The 16,341-nt window shown below is 38.5% G+C and overlaps 1 protein-coding gene across 1 annotated transcript in view; it reads left to right on the plus strand.

Annotated features, from left to right (window-relative positions):
* Positions 1–15,953, plus strand: part of hfm1 (helicase for meiosis 1) — a 30,070-nt gene extending 14,117 nt beyond the window's left edge. The window contains exons 21-35 of the mRNA XM_037681300.1: positions 59–165; positions 250–297; positions 381–478; positions 600–734; positions 2,681–2,766; positions 3,686–3,769; positions 4,762–4,919; positions 5,065–5,168; positions 10,109–10,282; positions 12,417–12,482; positions 12,592–12,716; positions 14,679–14,761; positions 14,926–15,023; positions 15,662–15,796; positions 15,943–15,953. Of these exons, the coding sequence (XP_037537228.1) occupies positions 59–165; positions 250–297; positions 381–478; positions 600–734; positions 2,681–2,766; positions 3,686–3,769; positions 4,762–4,919; positions 5,065–5,168; positions 10,109–10,282; positions 12,417–12,482; positions 12,592–12,716; positions 14,679–14,761; positions 14,926–15,023; positions 15,662–15,796; positions 15,943–15,953 (1,512 nt within the window). The remainder of the gene's footprint in view (positions 1–58; positions 166–249; positions 298–380; positions 479–599; positions 735–2,680; positions 2,767–3,685; positions 3,770–4,761; positions 4,920–5,064; positions 5,169–10,108; positions 10,283–12,416; positions 12,483–12,591; positions 12,717–14,678; positions 14,762–14,925; positions 15,024–15,661; positions 15,797–15,942) is intronic.
* The last annotated feature ends 388 nt before the right edge of the window (positions 15,954–16,341 follow it).

Here is a 16,341-nt window from a genome sequence, read left to right on the forward strand (position 1 = left end):
GATGGATGGATCCATTGATCGATTTCAGATCAAAGTGTATTTTTCAATGTTTCTGCAGGTTGAGTTGGTGTCAAAGAGCAGAGAGTTCAGTGACATTCAGTTGAGAGTGAATGAGAGAAGAACCCTGAACACTCTGAACCGGGACAAAAACAGGACCACCATCAGGTCAAACATGTTCATGTCATCAGATTCAATAGCATTATTTTAGAAACAAGGTTTATTTGCATTTTGTATGTATATTTTTTCCAGATTTCCCCTAGAGGGAAAGATTAAAACCAATGAGATGAAAGTAAACTGGTAGGTTAAGTTCATTTTAGCATATTGCTGCTGATGTTTTATGAACTGTCCTTGACGGGTGATACATTTTTATTGCCTTGTAGCTTGATTCAGGCTCAGATGTGTTCCATCATGGTTCAAGATTTTGGACTTACTCAAGATACAGCAAAGATCTTCAGAATCGGGATGCGTATTAGTAAATGTATGAATGTCAAATTGTAAAACATAAGAACGCTTAAAAAATACCAATAGTAAATAACACATAAAAATACATAAATGTAATAATAAATTAATTAACTTTGCTTGTGTTTTGATCCTGGCAGGCCTGTCAGAGTTCCTGAGCCATCAGTCCAAGACTGTCTTTACTGCTGTTCTTAACTCCCTGATCCTGGCTAAGTGCTTCAGAGCTAAGCTTTGGGAAAACTCACCCTATGTCTCCAAGCAACTGGAAAAGATAGGTGAATACACTGTTCTGGTTTAGTTAAACTGTCCATAATAATAATAATAATAATAATAACTAGAAAAATTGCATTTCTTGCAAAAATGCAGTGTGAATGCTTATTCAGTGTCAGAGTTTCTTTATTGTCATTCGCACCTCATGTGGTACATGTGGTGGAGCGAAATTATGTACACAGGGTCCCAGTTACATCCAACAATAAAATGTATAAGAAAAACAGTAATAAAATCTAAGATATGAACCAAGCAAAACATCAATTAAATATACACTAAGCACTAATAGCATAAAAAACATTACGTCGAACATCAGCACAAACATGAACATGAGTCTGTGTGAGCAGATGAGCACCCATGAACACATAAACATTGAAACAGATCAGCAGCAACATGAAACGGATCAGCAGCAACATGATGTGATTTTTTTTTCACAGTGATTATTCTGGTTAGAGATTCATGAGTCTAACAGCCTTAGGGCAGAAGCTGTTCCTCACTCTAGTGGTTCTACACTTAATGCTCCTCAACCTCCTTCCTTAGGGGAGTGGGGCAAAAAGTGTGTGTGCTGGGTGAGTGGGGTCCTTATAGCAGAAGAACTTGCTGGAAAAACTGCTGAAATGTAGTTGAAATGGAAGAACAACTCTAAAATAGTAGAAGAAAGCAGATAGAACACATATTTGCTGGATTACGGTAGGTTTTAATAAGCAGAAATGAGCATAAAATGAGGAAATCAGCCAAAAAAAGCTAAAATTAGCAACAAAAAAACATCTAAAAGGTAGATGAAAAGGCAGAAAGAAGCTTAACCTACAAGAAGGAAGTGGAGAGAGCTGAAATGAGCTAAAAAAAAGTGAAATTAGCAGAAAAAGCTAAAATTAGCGTAAAATAACTAAATAGTAGCTGAAAAGTGTGAAACTAGTTTAAAAAAAAATGAAAGAAGCATAATGAGCTGAAATTAGCATAAAGAATTTACTTAGGCTGAAAGTAGCAAAAATGTCCATGAAAAACTTTAATTTATCTGAAAACAGCTGAAATTAACTATAATAATAATCATCATTTTTTTTAAAGTAGCTGAAAAGGTATACAAACCTAAATTAACAGAAGAAAGCAGCAAGAACATTTTTGTCCAATAAGGCTGAAAGAAGCAGAAATGAGCACAAAAAGTAGAAATTAGCTGAAAAAGCTGAAATGAGCAAAAACAGCTGAAAAGTGGATAAAAAGTCAGAAGAAGCTTAAATTACCAAAAAGAAGTGGAGAGAGCACATTTGTGTTGAATTATGCTGAAAAAAGTTGAATTGAGTGCAAAAAATGTGGAATTAGCTGAAAAACCTTAAATTAACATAAAAACAGCTACCAGTATATAGTAGCTGAAATAATAGAAAAAGCTGAAACTTGCATGAATAAGCTGAAAGGAGCATAACAAGCTGAAATTAACAGAAAGAAGTTAGAAGAAGCACAAAAATGTTGTAGTTAGCAGAAAAAATCTGAAAGGATTAAAAAAAAACTGAAATTTGCTGAAAATAGCTGAAAAACGTGTTTAAATTTGCACAAAAAAATGCTGAAAGAAGTTGAAGCAGAACAAAATGTGAAAGGAGTAGTAAAAGTTGGTAAACAGATCTAAAGATTTGAAGGATGTAAAATGAATATCAGGATTGTCCTGAAGGAGCTGAACATTTTGATATGATTTTTTTAAATAGCTTGAAAACTACGGGACGAGAAACGCACTGAAAAACTTATGGAAGAAAAATGGATGACAATAGTACGAATGCTTCATAAGAATTCACTCAAAAGGACCTAATCAAAAATACAGCACTATAAGTATTTTTTAACCTATTTTTGTGTTCTTAAGTTGTAAAGTTCTGCTTTGTAGTTGTTACTAATGAAATTATTAAGCTAATATTTCTTTCTTTGTAAAGTAGTTTAAAACAATTTAATATTAACACATTGTGTGTTTCAGGTCAGTCTCTGTCTACAGCAATGGTAAACGCTGGACTCACCACTTTCACCAAAATAGAGCAAACCAACCCCAGGGAGCTGGAGCTGGTCAGTTTGCTAAATTAAACTTATACACACATAGGGGGTGACTAAATTAAAATCTTGATCAAAGCTAATACCCAATCTTTGTTACTATCTATTGAAAAACATAAGTTGACCTGAGTTTTTTTTATGACAAAAAGGCCATAATGGGTTTGCTCTTGTGAGTTTGTGTGGGTCTGTGTGGATATACAGTATCACATGAACCTTTGGATAGATTTTAATAATACTTTCACAAAGTACTTATTGGATGGAGTTCTACAATTATACTAGTTTTGTAGTTCACCAGATTCAAAATGGCTGCCACAGCTAATCGACCTTAGCCAGCACACACAATGTTACAAAATGTTTTACAAACACTGAGCTAAAGTTTGATGTGGTTGCACTATAAAAAGTATTCACCCTATTTGGATGTTTTATACTTTACTGTCATTATAAATCAATCATGGTCAGTATAAATTAGGATTTTTGACAAGAAAATGTGTTTAAAAAAATAATTATTTCACGTCAAAGTGAAAAAAGATTTCTACAAAGTAAAGCCACCTAAATAAAAATAAAGAGTTGGATTGCTGTTGATGTTCAGTCAAAATTTGATCTTGATGTTCTTTGTTCCTTTTTCACATCAAAACCAAAATTACTGAAAAATTCAAACTTATCTTTCTTGTCTTGAAAATGTTTTTGATCGCCTCCAAAAATTACAAAGACTCGATTTGTGACAGATTGGCAGCCTTATTCTAATACATTTCAAACAATATCTCATAGACCTAAAGACTGTAACACAGGCCATATCTGAGCCACACAGTTTGAGTTTGTATTCAAGGGAAACTCCTTTTGCTGTTTTGGATTTCAGGATTTAAGGGTTGCTCGTGTTTCTGTAATAACCGTATAATTCTGTTAAATGTAACTTTGGTCAACTTCTGTCCAACAGATTGTCAACAGGCATCCACCGTTTGGAAACCAAATCAGAGAATCTGTAACGCACCTCCCAAAGTACAGCATTACACTGGAGCAGGTAAATATTAGAGCAAACTGTTACTATTGAGGTAGTGATCTTATATTTGTCATACTTTAAACTTTTTCTTTGCTAATCTTTATTGTGATGTTTTAGTAAAAACCTAAACTTTTTATTAATTCTAGTGCACAAATGAACCGAAAGCATCAAATTACATTAACCTAAAACATTTCAGGAATTAAAAAGCCAAACATTTCTTGAAGGAATGCTTGTTACCCACTGCCTCTCGTGTCTGGGTTTTGAACTAAGGTCAGCTGATGTTGAGAAGGGATGGAGCTAAAGCTGTTTTGGTCAAAACTTGAAAATATTGATGCACTGTCATGATCTGGGGCAGCACGGTGGCGCAACTGGTAGAGCTGCTGCCTCTCAGCGAGCAGGTCCTTGGTTCAAACCCCGGTTCAGGGGCCTTCTGGGTGGAGTTTGCATGTTCTCTCCGTGCATGCATGGGTTTTCTCCGGTGTTCTATGAAATTATCTTAAACAAAATACAGGGTCAGGTGAACGGTCGGAACAATGAATAAAAAGTCACAGGCTGTTTCTGCTAGAATAATAAGTGTCATTTTATTACACCGCCACAGATACAGCAAAGCACAAGTACATTCAGTACAAATCAGATATTGATGTAAAAAGCCCCTCACCGTGACACCAGATTGGGAAGCCGTTTCAGTCCGAGTAAAAAGGTAACATCAATTCAGGCTGGGCATCGGATCAGGATCCACAGCAGACTTCAACTCTAATTCTGAGTGTCACACTTTATACTCTCTGCATTACATGGGAACATCTCCCAGTAAACAGAACATGCCCACCTGGACTTAAAGTCTGTGAAAAACCCTTGAGATAGCGTGAGAGCATATTAGGCAGGGCACTCAGTTCTGTTGACAGGGCGGGGCGCCCTTCTTGTATAACAGTAAGGAAAACACTGCAGTTTTCAACATCTGTAGTGAACTACCCATTTTCCCGCTCTTCTTTCTCTAAATCGGTTTTATTCTGTAGCTTCCCAGGTACAGCAGTGCCACTGCTGAGATTGTGGTCAAGGTGACCCTTAAAAACCAGGCAGAGCTGCAGTGCAGGAGAACAGCTCCAGACCATCACTATGTCTCCCTGATCATTGGCAACTCAGATAACAACACAATTTATCTTCAGAAACTCACGTGAGAAAGACTTCAAATTAATTATTAAATCCTTTCTTTCTTTCTGTTTTCTTTTGCATGTACAGTCACTAAATCAGAGAACAGAGACTTTTGGGAACTGTAGAAAACAAAACTGAAGTTAATCATAATATTTTTCTGTTTGTAGCGACTTGCTGCTGCTAAAGTGTGGCAGCTGGTCAAAGAAGATAGAAGTGGCAAAGGCTTCCCAAGGAGATGACATCAGCGTCAACGTCATCAGTTCAGAATATGGTAAGCCATAGGAATCCATTTAAATTGTAGCACAGAAATATATTCAAGAGATGCACAAATATTTTTTGGGGTTCACATAAATTATAGGAGTAAACTATTAAAATGTTGTGTTCTTTCAAAGCCTCCTAAGTATTACCTGCCACTGAAAGGTGAATGGCAGCAATATTATTTTTATTTTTCATGTTTGTGTGTGTTTTTTAGGTTGGCTGGTTTAAATGAGCTATGGGCTCCATAACATTTACAACTAGAAGCACTCAGAGAGTGCATACCTCCACCAAGACACTAGGTTCTTTCACGCTAACATCTTGTGCACAGATAGACAAGAATCCTTTAAACAATTCTAATTTCCTAGATCCAGTTGGTGATCCAGATCACCACCAAAATGAAATCATTTTTGTCTTTGTGAGAACATCATCATTTCCTGAAAATTTCCTGAAAATACATTCATAACATTTTGAGGAATCTTGTGCACAGACAGACAGACAGACAGACAGACAGACAGACAGGAGCTACCAAAAACATAACCTCCTTGGTAATAATAAAATTAACAATAAAATTACCGTCAAACAAATTTTAAAGTGGTTGTTTCAGATTCTGGTGAAGTCTAGAACAGCATCAGCACCAAACATCCATCCGTCCATTATCTTTTCTGGGTCACAGCCTAGTTTTTCACAGCCCAAACAGCAGCATAAACTTTTATTATTCTCATTCATAGAGTTGGGTGATTGAGAGGTGTTAGCACCACCCACCCACACCTGATTTGCTGATTGAGTTATATCTACTCAGCCAAAAGGTCAAAGCCTTTAGCCCAGGGGTGTCAAACTCACTTACAAAAGGGGGCCAAAATTAAAACCTTTTTCAAACTAAGGACCAATTTTAGAATCTACATTAAAGCCCCCGGTATCCTCCTGCGTACGTATGCGTGAACGTACGTACGCGTGTACTGTACGCGTGAACGTACGTACGTGTGTACTGTACGCAGAGGGTTCAGACTTGATACTCAAGCGTCCACCCTGAGCAGCTGCAGAGCAGCTTCACAGACAAGGGCCGTTTACCTTCGGGAAAAATTGAGGTCGCCGATTGGTCATTTGCTGACACGCCTACTGGATTGATTGACAGGTCGGAAAATATTAATAAACGAGCGCTGGCAGCCTCAGCCGCAGCGGTGTTCTGTGTTTATATGTTAACAACAAAGTCCATGCTCAATAATCCAGGTATACAATCCAACATTTTTCAGTCAGGTCATCTGGACAGTTTCTTTTTTTTGTGTTGAAACGTTTCACCTTTGATCCTGAAGGCTTCATCAGTCAAGGAAACACACAACAAAACTGATTCTTCCCCCAACAGCTTACTCCAAAGCGGAACAAACCAGTTCTGCTTGTGATAAGATGGTCTCTTTGGTACGCCCCCTCCTCCATTGCCGGCCCTCTTCCTTGTTGACAGTCTTGTCAAACAGTCCGTCGCCGGGCAGTTTATTGTGCGACACCACGTCATATGCGTATGCGGTCGTAAAAATTTAGCTTTGCACGGACATGCCCTGGGGGGTACGCTCGTACCTCCGCGTACGTACGTGCGTACCTCCACGTATGGACGTACGTGGGAGTATACTGGGGGCTTAACTCAAATCAGATACCCAGCATCTTTTCTTGGTCACAAGTTCCTCAACAAGAGTTTGATTGGTCTCATTGGATTTTCTCTGTTGTGCTTTCGACATCATAATAAAAGATTACTGAAAAAATTCAAGAGATAGAAGTATTTTACATTTCAGATATCATCTTGGGGGCGAGATAAGATGTCAACGAGGGTCATATTTGGCCCCCGGGCCTTGAGTTTGACACATATGCTTTAGCCAATTAGAGTGTACGTAACAAGACGCCCCCCCACCCCCCACCCTGTGCTTGTGGACCATAGACTGGGATGAGAAGACAAAAGAAGCAATAGTGAATGTTGGCATAAATATGGTGGATTATTTTCTTTCTTGTCCTTATTTTACCAATGTTTTTGAGAAAACCTGGAAATGAAGTGAAGAGACCAAGGACACAATAGTCAAATGAACAAACAAGAAATTGAAGCTTTTGTTTTCCTTAGCAAATGACATGAGCTAACAGTGTTAGCATGTTACCCATCCAGCGGTCTGCTGAAAACAACTGAAATGTGAGCTGATGGACATGTACAGTAGCAGTGTAGAGTGTGCAGATTTTACTTCTCCTCTAAATGGGGTCTTTACTGAGAACAATTTTTTGAGGATTATTTAATAATAATTAAGGTGTTTACTGAGCAGGACTTCATCCAGAAATAAACCTGATGTCTTTAAAACAGGATTTGTGTCTGAGAAAAGACAATTAAAACACATCACATACTATCCTGATGCATGCTCAATAATCCAGGTAGAAAAATCCAAAAAAGTTCAGTCTGGTCCTCTGGACATTCAAAAAAAACCAAAAAACAAAACAAAGCAAAAAAATCTAGAAACGTTTCGTCTCTCATCCAAGAGACTTCTTCAGTCTTAGGAGCTGTTTTCAGCTCAGTCTCTTAAATAGCACCTTCTCAGAGTGGATCAACCAGTTTTGCTGCTGACAACCAAAACCAGCTGATCACATGCTCAAGAAGGACCATCAGCCTAACAATTGATCATTAGCACACTGATGGCTGTTTACTGTTCACAGAGGGCTGAGTCAAGTCAAGTCAAGTCAGATTTATTTATAGAGCACATTTAAAACAGAAACTGTTACCAAAGTGCTTAGTGAGTGATACTAGCAATCACAGCATTGTAAGAGGGAGACAGTTGAACCCGGAGGCCTCCACCCCTGTTTAATGATGGACGATTTCTTTTCACAAAGATGGCCTCCTTTACTCCCCTCTCAAACCATCGTTCCTCTCTATCCAGGATGTGAACATCTTCATCCTTGAAAGAGTGACCGCTGGCCTGGAGATGAGTGTAGACCGCAGAGTCCTGGCCTGATGATGTTGATCTTCTGTGCTGGGCCATCCTTTTGGCCAGTGGCTGTTTAGTTTCCCCTAAAGTGGCTGTTCAGTGTCAGGAGGGCTGTGATTAGTCTTACATCGGGGAAACTAAACAGCCATTGGCCAAAAGGATGGCCCAGCACAGAAGATCAACATCATCAGGCCAGGACTCTGTGGTCTACACTCATCTCCAGGCCAGCGGTCACTCTTTCAGGGATGAAGATGTTCACATCCTGGACAGAGAGGAACAGTGGTTTGAGAGAGGAGTAAAGGAGGCCATCTTTGTGAAAAGAAACCGTCCATCATTAAACAGGGGTGGAGGCCTCCGGGTTCAACTGTCCCCCTCTTACAATGCTGTGATTGCTAGTATCACTCAGCCCTCTGTGAGTAGTAAACAGCCATCAGTGTGCTAATGATCCATTGTTAGGCTGATGGTCCTTCTTGAGCATGTGAGCAGCTGGTTTTGGTTGTCAGCAGCAAAACTGGTTGATCCACTCTGAGAAGGTGCTATTTAAGAGAATGAGCTGAAAACAGCACCTCAGACTGAGGAAGTCTCTCGGATGAGAGACGAAACGTTTCTAGATTTTTTTGCTGAACTGCATTCAGTTTGATTCAACTATAGAGATAGAGAGATAGATATCCTTTATTGTCATTCGCACCACATGTGGTACATGTCGTGAAACGAAATTATGTACAAAGGGTCCCAGTTACATCCAACAATAAAATGTAAAAGAAAAACAGTAATAAGATTTAAGGTATGAACTAAAAAAAACATCAGCTAAAAATACACTAAGCACTAGTAGCATAAAAACAATAAACACAATACGCCGAACAGCAGCACAAACATGAGTCTGTGTGAGCAGATGAGCACGCATGAACACATCAACATGAAACAGATCAGCAGCAACATGATGTGATTTTTCATAGTGCTGATTCTGGTTAGAGATTCATGAGTCTAACAGCCTCAGGGTATAAGCTGTTCCTCAGTCTAGTGGTTCTACACTTAATGCTCCTCAACCTCCTTCCTGAGGGGAGCGGAGCAAAAAGTGTGTGCTGGGTGAGTGGGGTCCTTCATGATGCTGGTGGCTCTCTTCCTGCATCTGGAGGTGTAGATGTCTGTGATGGTGGGGAGACTGACTCCAACAGTCTTCTGTGCAGCCTTCACCACTCTCTGCAAAGCTTTTCTTTCTGCAGCTGTGCAGCCTCCATGTCACTCGTTGATGCTGGAGCACAGGATGCTCCCCACTGCACACCTGTAGAAGGAGGTGAGGACTGAGCTTATTATGAGATGCATAATATTAAATGTAAGGTTTAACAAAGCAGGCTCCATCATTTCCCATTTTAAGATGGCTTCAGTCTAAAACTCTGGGATGAAAGGCAGTGGGTGATATGCATTCTTTAAAGGAAAGCTAGGCCTTTATTTAGATAACGAGAAAATCACTTGAGCATGATGGCTCAGTGGTTAGCACTGTTGCCTCACAGCAAAAATGTCCTGGGTTCAATCCTCAGTTGGACCTGGGGTCTTTCTGTGTGGAGTTTGCATGTTCTTCTTGTGCTTGCGTGGGTTTTCTCCGGGTACTCCGGTTTCTTCCCACAGACCAAAAACCTGCATGTTAGGCTGCCTTCAGGTCTAGGCCTCCCTTGCAAAAGAGATCTGTGATTTCAATGGGATTTGCCTGGTTAAATAAAGGTTAATAATAAAAATCACAAGTGCCTCATTTGTTGTGTTACAGCACCATCATTGAGTTATGACAACTTTCCTACACCAGTTTTCAATTTAAGCCTAATAATTGTTATTTTTACATAACTTGGGAAAAAAAGTTTTTTTATATTACGTTTACCAATAAATGCCAACAAATCATATCATTTAACATCATTATTCTTAGTTTTGCTGTATTAAAAGTCAACATTTGGAAAACAGACTTTATCATTGTTAAACTTTTTATTATTTTTTGTTTGTATTTTGTTCTGTGTAGTGGGACTGGACATCCAGCAGAAGTTCAGTGTGTACTTCTCAGCAGCCAAGACGTTTGGAAGTGAAACTCCATGCAGCTTGACAGATACTCATACTGAACAGAGACTGCAGCACTCCGCTGTAAAGCCACCATCTGCAAATCAGAAGGAAAACATCTATACTGTGAACGCACAAGGCAGTATCAATTACTTAACTACTTTACTACTGCAGTTTTATAATCTCAACATGAAATTGCAATTTTATAATCTCAACATGAAATTGTGTGAATGCCAATTCAACATTCATACTCCTGCTTTCCTGTTTTTAATTTTTCATACATTTTTGAACTCTTAACTATATTCAATTAAAAAATACTGCACACTACATCTGCACACTGAGATATTTTAGCCTTTTACATTTCAGCACATTGAGGAGATGAGTGTTATGACCAAGGGCGTCAGAAGCATCTGTAATGTGGGGGGACACAATGATGTGTGTAGGTGTGTGTGCGCGCATGCGCGTGTGTGCACATGTAAAAAAAGGTATTCACTAGTGAACAAAAAAGCAGCATTTCACTTAGATTTCCTTTAATTCCACACATTTAATACATGTTTCTCACCAAGTTTGTGTAAATTCATCTGTGGATTTTAAAGACATTTTAACTTTAATACACTTTAATACAGAGCGTCAGATCGGCACTATTTGTCTTTATAGAGAAATAAAAAACATCACCACTGGACTTTCTTTACTTGTGTTCAACACTACTCATCTAAATTATGTTTCTCATGAAACTTGAGGACAATAAGGTGTGGGGTTTTAAAGACATTTCAACTTTAATGCACCTGAACACACAGCGTCTCTTACACCTGCAGCGTCTGACAGCGTCACAGTTACAGCTCACATGCTACAGACGTAGCGCTCCTCTCAAACATCCTCCTAACATGAATATATGTTTATGATCAACCCCTTGGTCAACTACTGCCCACACTAAGCTGCTAAACTGGCGAGCGAGTAACACAGGTACCTCCACCTCCTCCACCTGTGCGCGTTTTCTGCCGAGGCAAGAGGCAGGAAGAGACGGTGGAGAGTTGGAGGTAACCAGGAAAACCTGGAGTGGAGTTTTAGTAGCTTGAGTATTCTCCTATTAATCAAGTGGAATGGATTTGTTCATGAAGAAAGAGAAATGCGCCACCTGAACTAATGTTTTATAGTAAAAGTGGGGGGGTCCAAATGAACGTTTTTTTAATGTGGGGGGACTTGTCCCCTTCACATATAATGGTTGCGACGCCTATGGTTATGACTGTTGGTTTTTGTAACTTTTTATTTAAATATTCAACTTTGTTTACAAATATTTTCTCTATAGAAATACACAAAGTTGTCATAATTTTCTTTAAAAAGATTGCTCTTATTGAAATTTGCTTCAACTACTGGCTGTATTTTTGTCTTTTTATTTTACTTTTAGCTATTGTTTTGATCTTTTTACCTTTATTTGCTACTTTTAGCTTAGTAGCCTTTTGCTACTTTTAACTTCTAGCTAATCTTCTGATATTTTAGCTTCTATGAAGGAGTTTGCTACTTTTAGCAAGCTTTTTGCTACTTTTAGCTTCTAGGTAGCATTTTGATATTTTTAGCTAGACTTTTGCTATTTCTTTAACTTAACTTTACTACTTTTATTAAGTCTCTTGTTACTTATGTTCTACCTAATATTTTGCTACTTTGAGCATTTGGCTACAATTTTGCTATTTTTAACTTTTAGTAAAACTTTTACTACTTTTAGCTTCTAGTTAACCTTCTGATATTTTTAGCTTCTATTTAGCAGTTTGATACTTTTAGCTTCTAGGTAGCGTTTTGATATTTTTAGCTAGACTTTTGCTTTTTTAACTTAACTTTGCTACTTGGAGCAAGTCGCTTGTTACTTTTATCTTCTCACTAATCTTTTGCTACTTGTAGCTTCTGGCTAACATTCTTATATTTTTAGCTTCTACGTAGCAGTTTGATATTTTAGCTAGACTTTTGCTTTTTTTTTTTTTTTACTTAACTTTGCTACTTCTAGTAAGTCTCTTGTTACTTTTATCTTCTAGCTAATCTTTTGCTACTTTTAGCTTCTGGCTAAAATTTTGCCGTTTTTAGCTTTTAGTAAGGCTTTTGCTATTTTTAGCTTCTAGCTAGCCTTCTGCTTCCCTTAGCTTTAACATATCCATTTCACCTTCATCAGAAAACTTCAGAAGTTATTCAGCACTCAGCGCTCTTACTACATTTTCACAGAACATGTTTCTCTGGTTTGTATTTCTTTAGGCAGATTTTAGACTTTTGTTTCTTTTTGTTCTCAGATTCAGGCAGTAAAAGGCAATGCAACCATTTCTGCAAGAATAAAAGTGTTTGCGCCCATGATTGCTGTGAGTAAAACACAACATTTTGTCCCAGGATTTTATTTTGTAAATTGATTTTCATTATGTACCTTTCAGTCGAGTTTTGTGCCTACATCCATTCTCATCTGCTCTCAAGGTAAAGTAGGTGTTGCAGTGGGTCAGAAGAGATCAGTGAACCATGAAACCAGTTTCTCTTCCTACCTGAAAGACCTGAAGAACAGAAATGATGCGCTTGTCCAGACTCCTGTCAAACGACTCAAGGTAAACAAGAAAATCAGACCAGTTCTGTTTTCTGTCCTAACTCGGATTGGGTTATTTACTAATATTTGTGCAGCCCTGTGCTGAAATTTTAATTTCTGCCAGATATTTATTTGAAATGGTTTTGACGATAAGTTGTTTAGGAATTCTGAAGGTCTGGCCAAGTTAAATTTTAAGTTGTTTTACATTTTTTAAACATTTTTGAAACAGCGGCATACTCATTTACAGTCCAGTACTTGTACATTTGTTATTAAAAAGTTTTGTTAACCACCTAACGCTGACCTGTAAGTTGTTAAATTCATCCATCCATCTGGAGGTCATCCATTATCTTGACCCGCTTCTTTCTTTTCGGGTCACGGGGGTCACTGGTGCCCATATCCAGCCATCACTGTGTGAGAGGCGGGGGACACCCTGGACCTCCAGTCCATCACAAGGACACATAAAGTAGAGTTGCATTTGGGCCTAAAAATCCCAGCCTGGCCCAAACTCATAGGATTTTGCTGAGAGGCAGCAGCTCAACCAACTGCGCCACCGTTTTGCCCTTGTCAAATTTACAAGTAAATTGTTAAATTGTTAAACTGTTAAGCATAAAAAGGGCAGAAAACTCCAAAGATAAAATAAACTATAAACAGAAAATCTAATGGTAAATGGACTGTACTTGTACAGCACCTTTCTATCTTGTCAAGATACACAAAGCGCTTTACAACACGATCTGTGCCCTCATTTACCCATTCATACAGCACTCTACTAGATCTATACAAAGAATAATCAGTGCTTTATCACATTCATACACTGATGGGACACACATCGGAGGCAATGAGGGGTTCAGTGTCTTGCCAAGGGACACTTCAGCATGTGACTGCTGGTGGAACTGAACCCCCCAACTTTTGCATTGGAAGGTGCCTGTTCTAACCACTCAACCACAGCCGCCCCAATCAAAAGAACGCTGACTCAGCATTCACACAGTGCAGGTTACTGAGGCAAGCTCAGCATTGTCACAGCAAATATCAGTTTGCTCACTCCAGAATAAAATGCCTTGCAGACATTTATCCATCCATTAACTTTAACCCACTTCTTCCTTTTCGGGTTGCAGGGGTCACAGGGGTCACAGGTATCCATGTCCAGCCATCACTGTGCGAGAGGCGGGGGCACCCTGGACAGGTCTCCAGTCCATCAAAGGGCCACACAGAGACAAATCAGAGAAACAACCATTCTCTCTGTCACTCACACCTAGGGACAATTTAGAGTTACCAATCACCCTAACTTGAATGTTTTTGGTCTGTGGGAGGAAACCGGAGTACCCGGAGAAAGCCCACGCATGCACGGAGAGAATATGCAAACTCCACCCAGAAAGGCCCCTGGACTGGGATTTGAACCAGGGTAACTTGCTCGCTGAGAAGCAGCAGCTCTACCAGTTGTGCCACCGTGCACCCTGCAGACAACTGTATATAAAAAATTTATCCATTTTTGAAGAAAAGTTATTGCAGCCTAGTACCAAATGATCCATGGACAGGTAGCGGTCCTTGGACCAGTGGTTGGGGACTCATGTCATCATAACGTCTGAATCATTCACTGTAAGGCAGTCAGCTGGCCTAACAAAAGATCATCAAAAACAATGTTTGTGAAAAGACACAAAGTAAATACTAAATAAGCAGCCAAAGTCTAATGTTTTCTAAAGACCTTCAGAGGTCCTGTACAGTTGTTATTTGGAGATTAGAAACTGAAACACATCACAAGTTTTTGTTTTATAGAAAATGTAGAAATTAAGCAGACCACGCAGAGCTCTTAACAAGTACTAGCATATATTCTGTATAATTATAATCATTATCTTTTTGAATTCTGCTTTACAACATGTAATTATCAAAAATGCTTCAGTAACAAAAAAATGTATTAGCTTCAGAAATAATCAGTCTTTTTGTGTTCCAGCTCGAAATGAGTGTTTCACGCTCTGTTTTAATTCCTCAGATGAAAATGAACGAGGAGTCTTTGGCTGTCGACATGCAGAAGTTTGCTTACAAACCTAAAGAAAGGCTTTGTCCTGGCTCCTGGTACTTACTTTGAAAATCTAACTTCTTAAACATTCACTGCAACATTTTCCTTAACATTTGCTGGTAACTTGTATCTCATAGAGTTTGGTAGTATAATTGTAAATCAATGGACTTTGAGCAAACTTTGATATTTGCTGTTCTTGTTGTGGTTGTTTGACCTGAAGGTGTGGGAAGAACGAGTATATAACTGGCTATGTTGACCTGACAGCTGAAGACTGTGCTCATCTCTCTGACGTAGCTGGTCTGGATGATCTTGAGCGAGGTAAACGAGCTGCGTAAATAAGGTGCCATTATTCTCCAGCAGTAGCATTATAAAACAACCTCTGTAGTGCCACATACTCTTTGACTTCTGCCAGACATTTACTTATCTTGGCTTTTTTATTTTAATGCAATTTAAAGTGAGTTTGTGTTTTTAAGTCAGGCTGCAAGTGACAAAGTGCCCTAAGACACAAGTTAGAATTGATTCTTACCTAATGTACCTATTATACAGTATGTCCAAAAGAACCTGAGAAATTTCTTACATTCCTTTTTTAGGAGAGTAAAATATTACCATTCATAATGTTTTACAGAACACTACTTCAGCTTAGCTAAAGTTTTGAGATTTAAAGTTTTTGATACTAAAGAAAACAAACTTTACACAAACAATAATATACAATATTTTCCTGTAAATCTCATTTAGTAGCTATATTTACAATAACTGTGTTCTTAAATTATTTATCTAAATTATTCTATGTACAGATTCGTCAGCTTGGAGAATCCCAGAAACAAATGGTGGAAGTCTGAGGTCTCGACAGCATTTAAACCAGGATAACACAAGACAATCAGTTTACTCAAACTGGGCTACAGCATCGTCAAAACAAGAAGCTTTAGGCAAAAATGTCCCATATGCACCAACACCAGCTGTCACCTTTGATCTGGGAAGTGAATGGGACGACTGGGATGACTTTGATGACGAGAACTTGCTCTGTGCCAGTGAAACAGCTGTACCTCCATGTAAAGCTAACCCTGAGCATCAGGATGACGAGTACCTGCCAGGTAGAGATAACTTTTTTTAAACAAAACAAAAGACTCATTCAGTTTAGTTGCTTTCAGCTTTTACATTGTTTTAATTGTCTTTGGATGCTAACAACATAAGTCATACATTTTGATTTTTCTTGAATCATTCTCATGCTCATGACAAGCATATAAGTGATCACTTCTTTTATTCACTTCTTTTATTTACTTTTCATTTTATATGAATGAATGTTTACTGTTGTGTGTACCTCATCTGTGTGCTTTGTTAAAATCAGGTCTCTCTTGTAAATGAGTCTTTGTGACTCAGTGAGACTAACCTGTATAAATAATGGTTGAATGAATATCTTGTTTTTGAGCAGGGTATGCCACTACATCTGCAGTCAGCTGTCCACAAGCCAGTCTCCCTAGAACCGCTGTAACTACACCACTGAGGTGAGGCCAGGAAACTAGCAGAAACTACCAGTATATGGATAGTTTGAACATTTTGAAGTGGTGCTCTGTATAAAAGTGATTATTATTATCTTACCTGGAATAAATAGCTCTTTGAATGGCCTCAGTTTGGAGAT

This window comes from Nematolebias whitei, chromosome 9 (assembly GCF_014905685.2).
Source record: "Nematolebias whitei isolate Nwh7 chromosome 9, NemWhi1, whole genome shotgun sequence".
NCBI classification, from domain to species: Eukaryota; Metazoa; Chordata; class Actinopteri; order Cyprinodontiformes; family Rivulidae; genus Nematolebias; species Nematolebias whitei.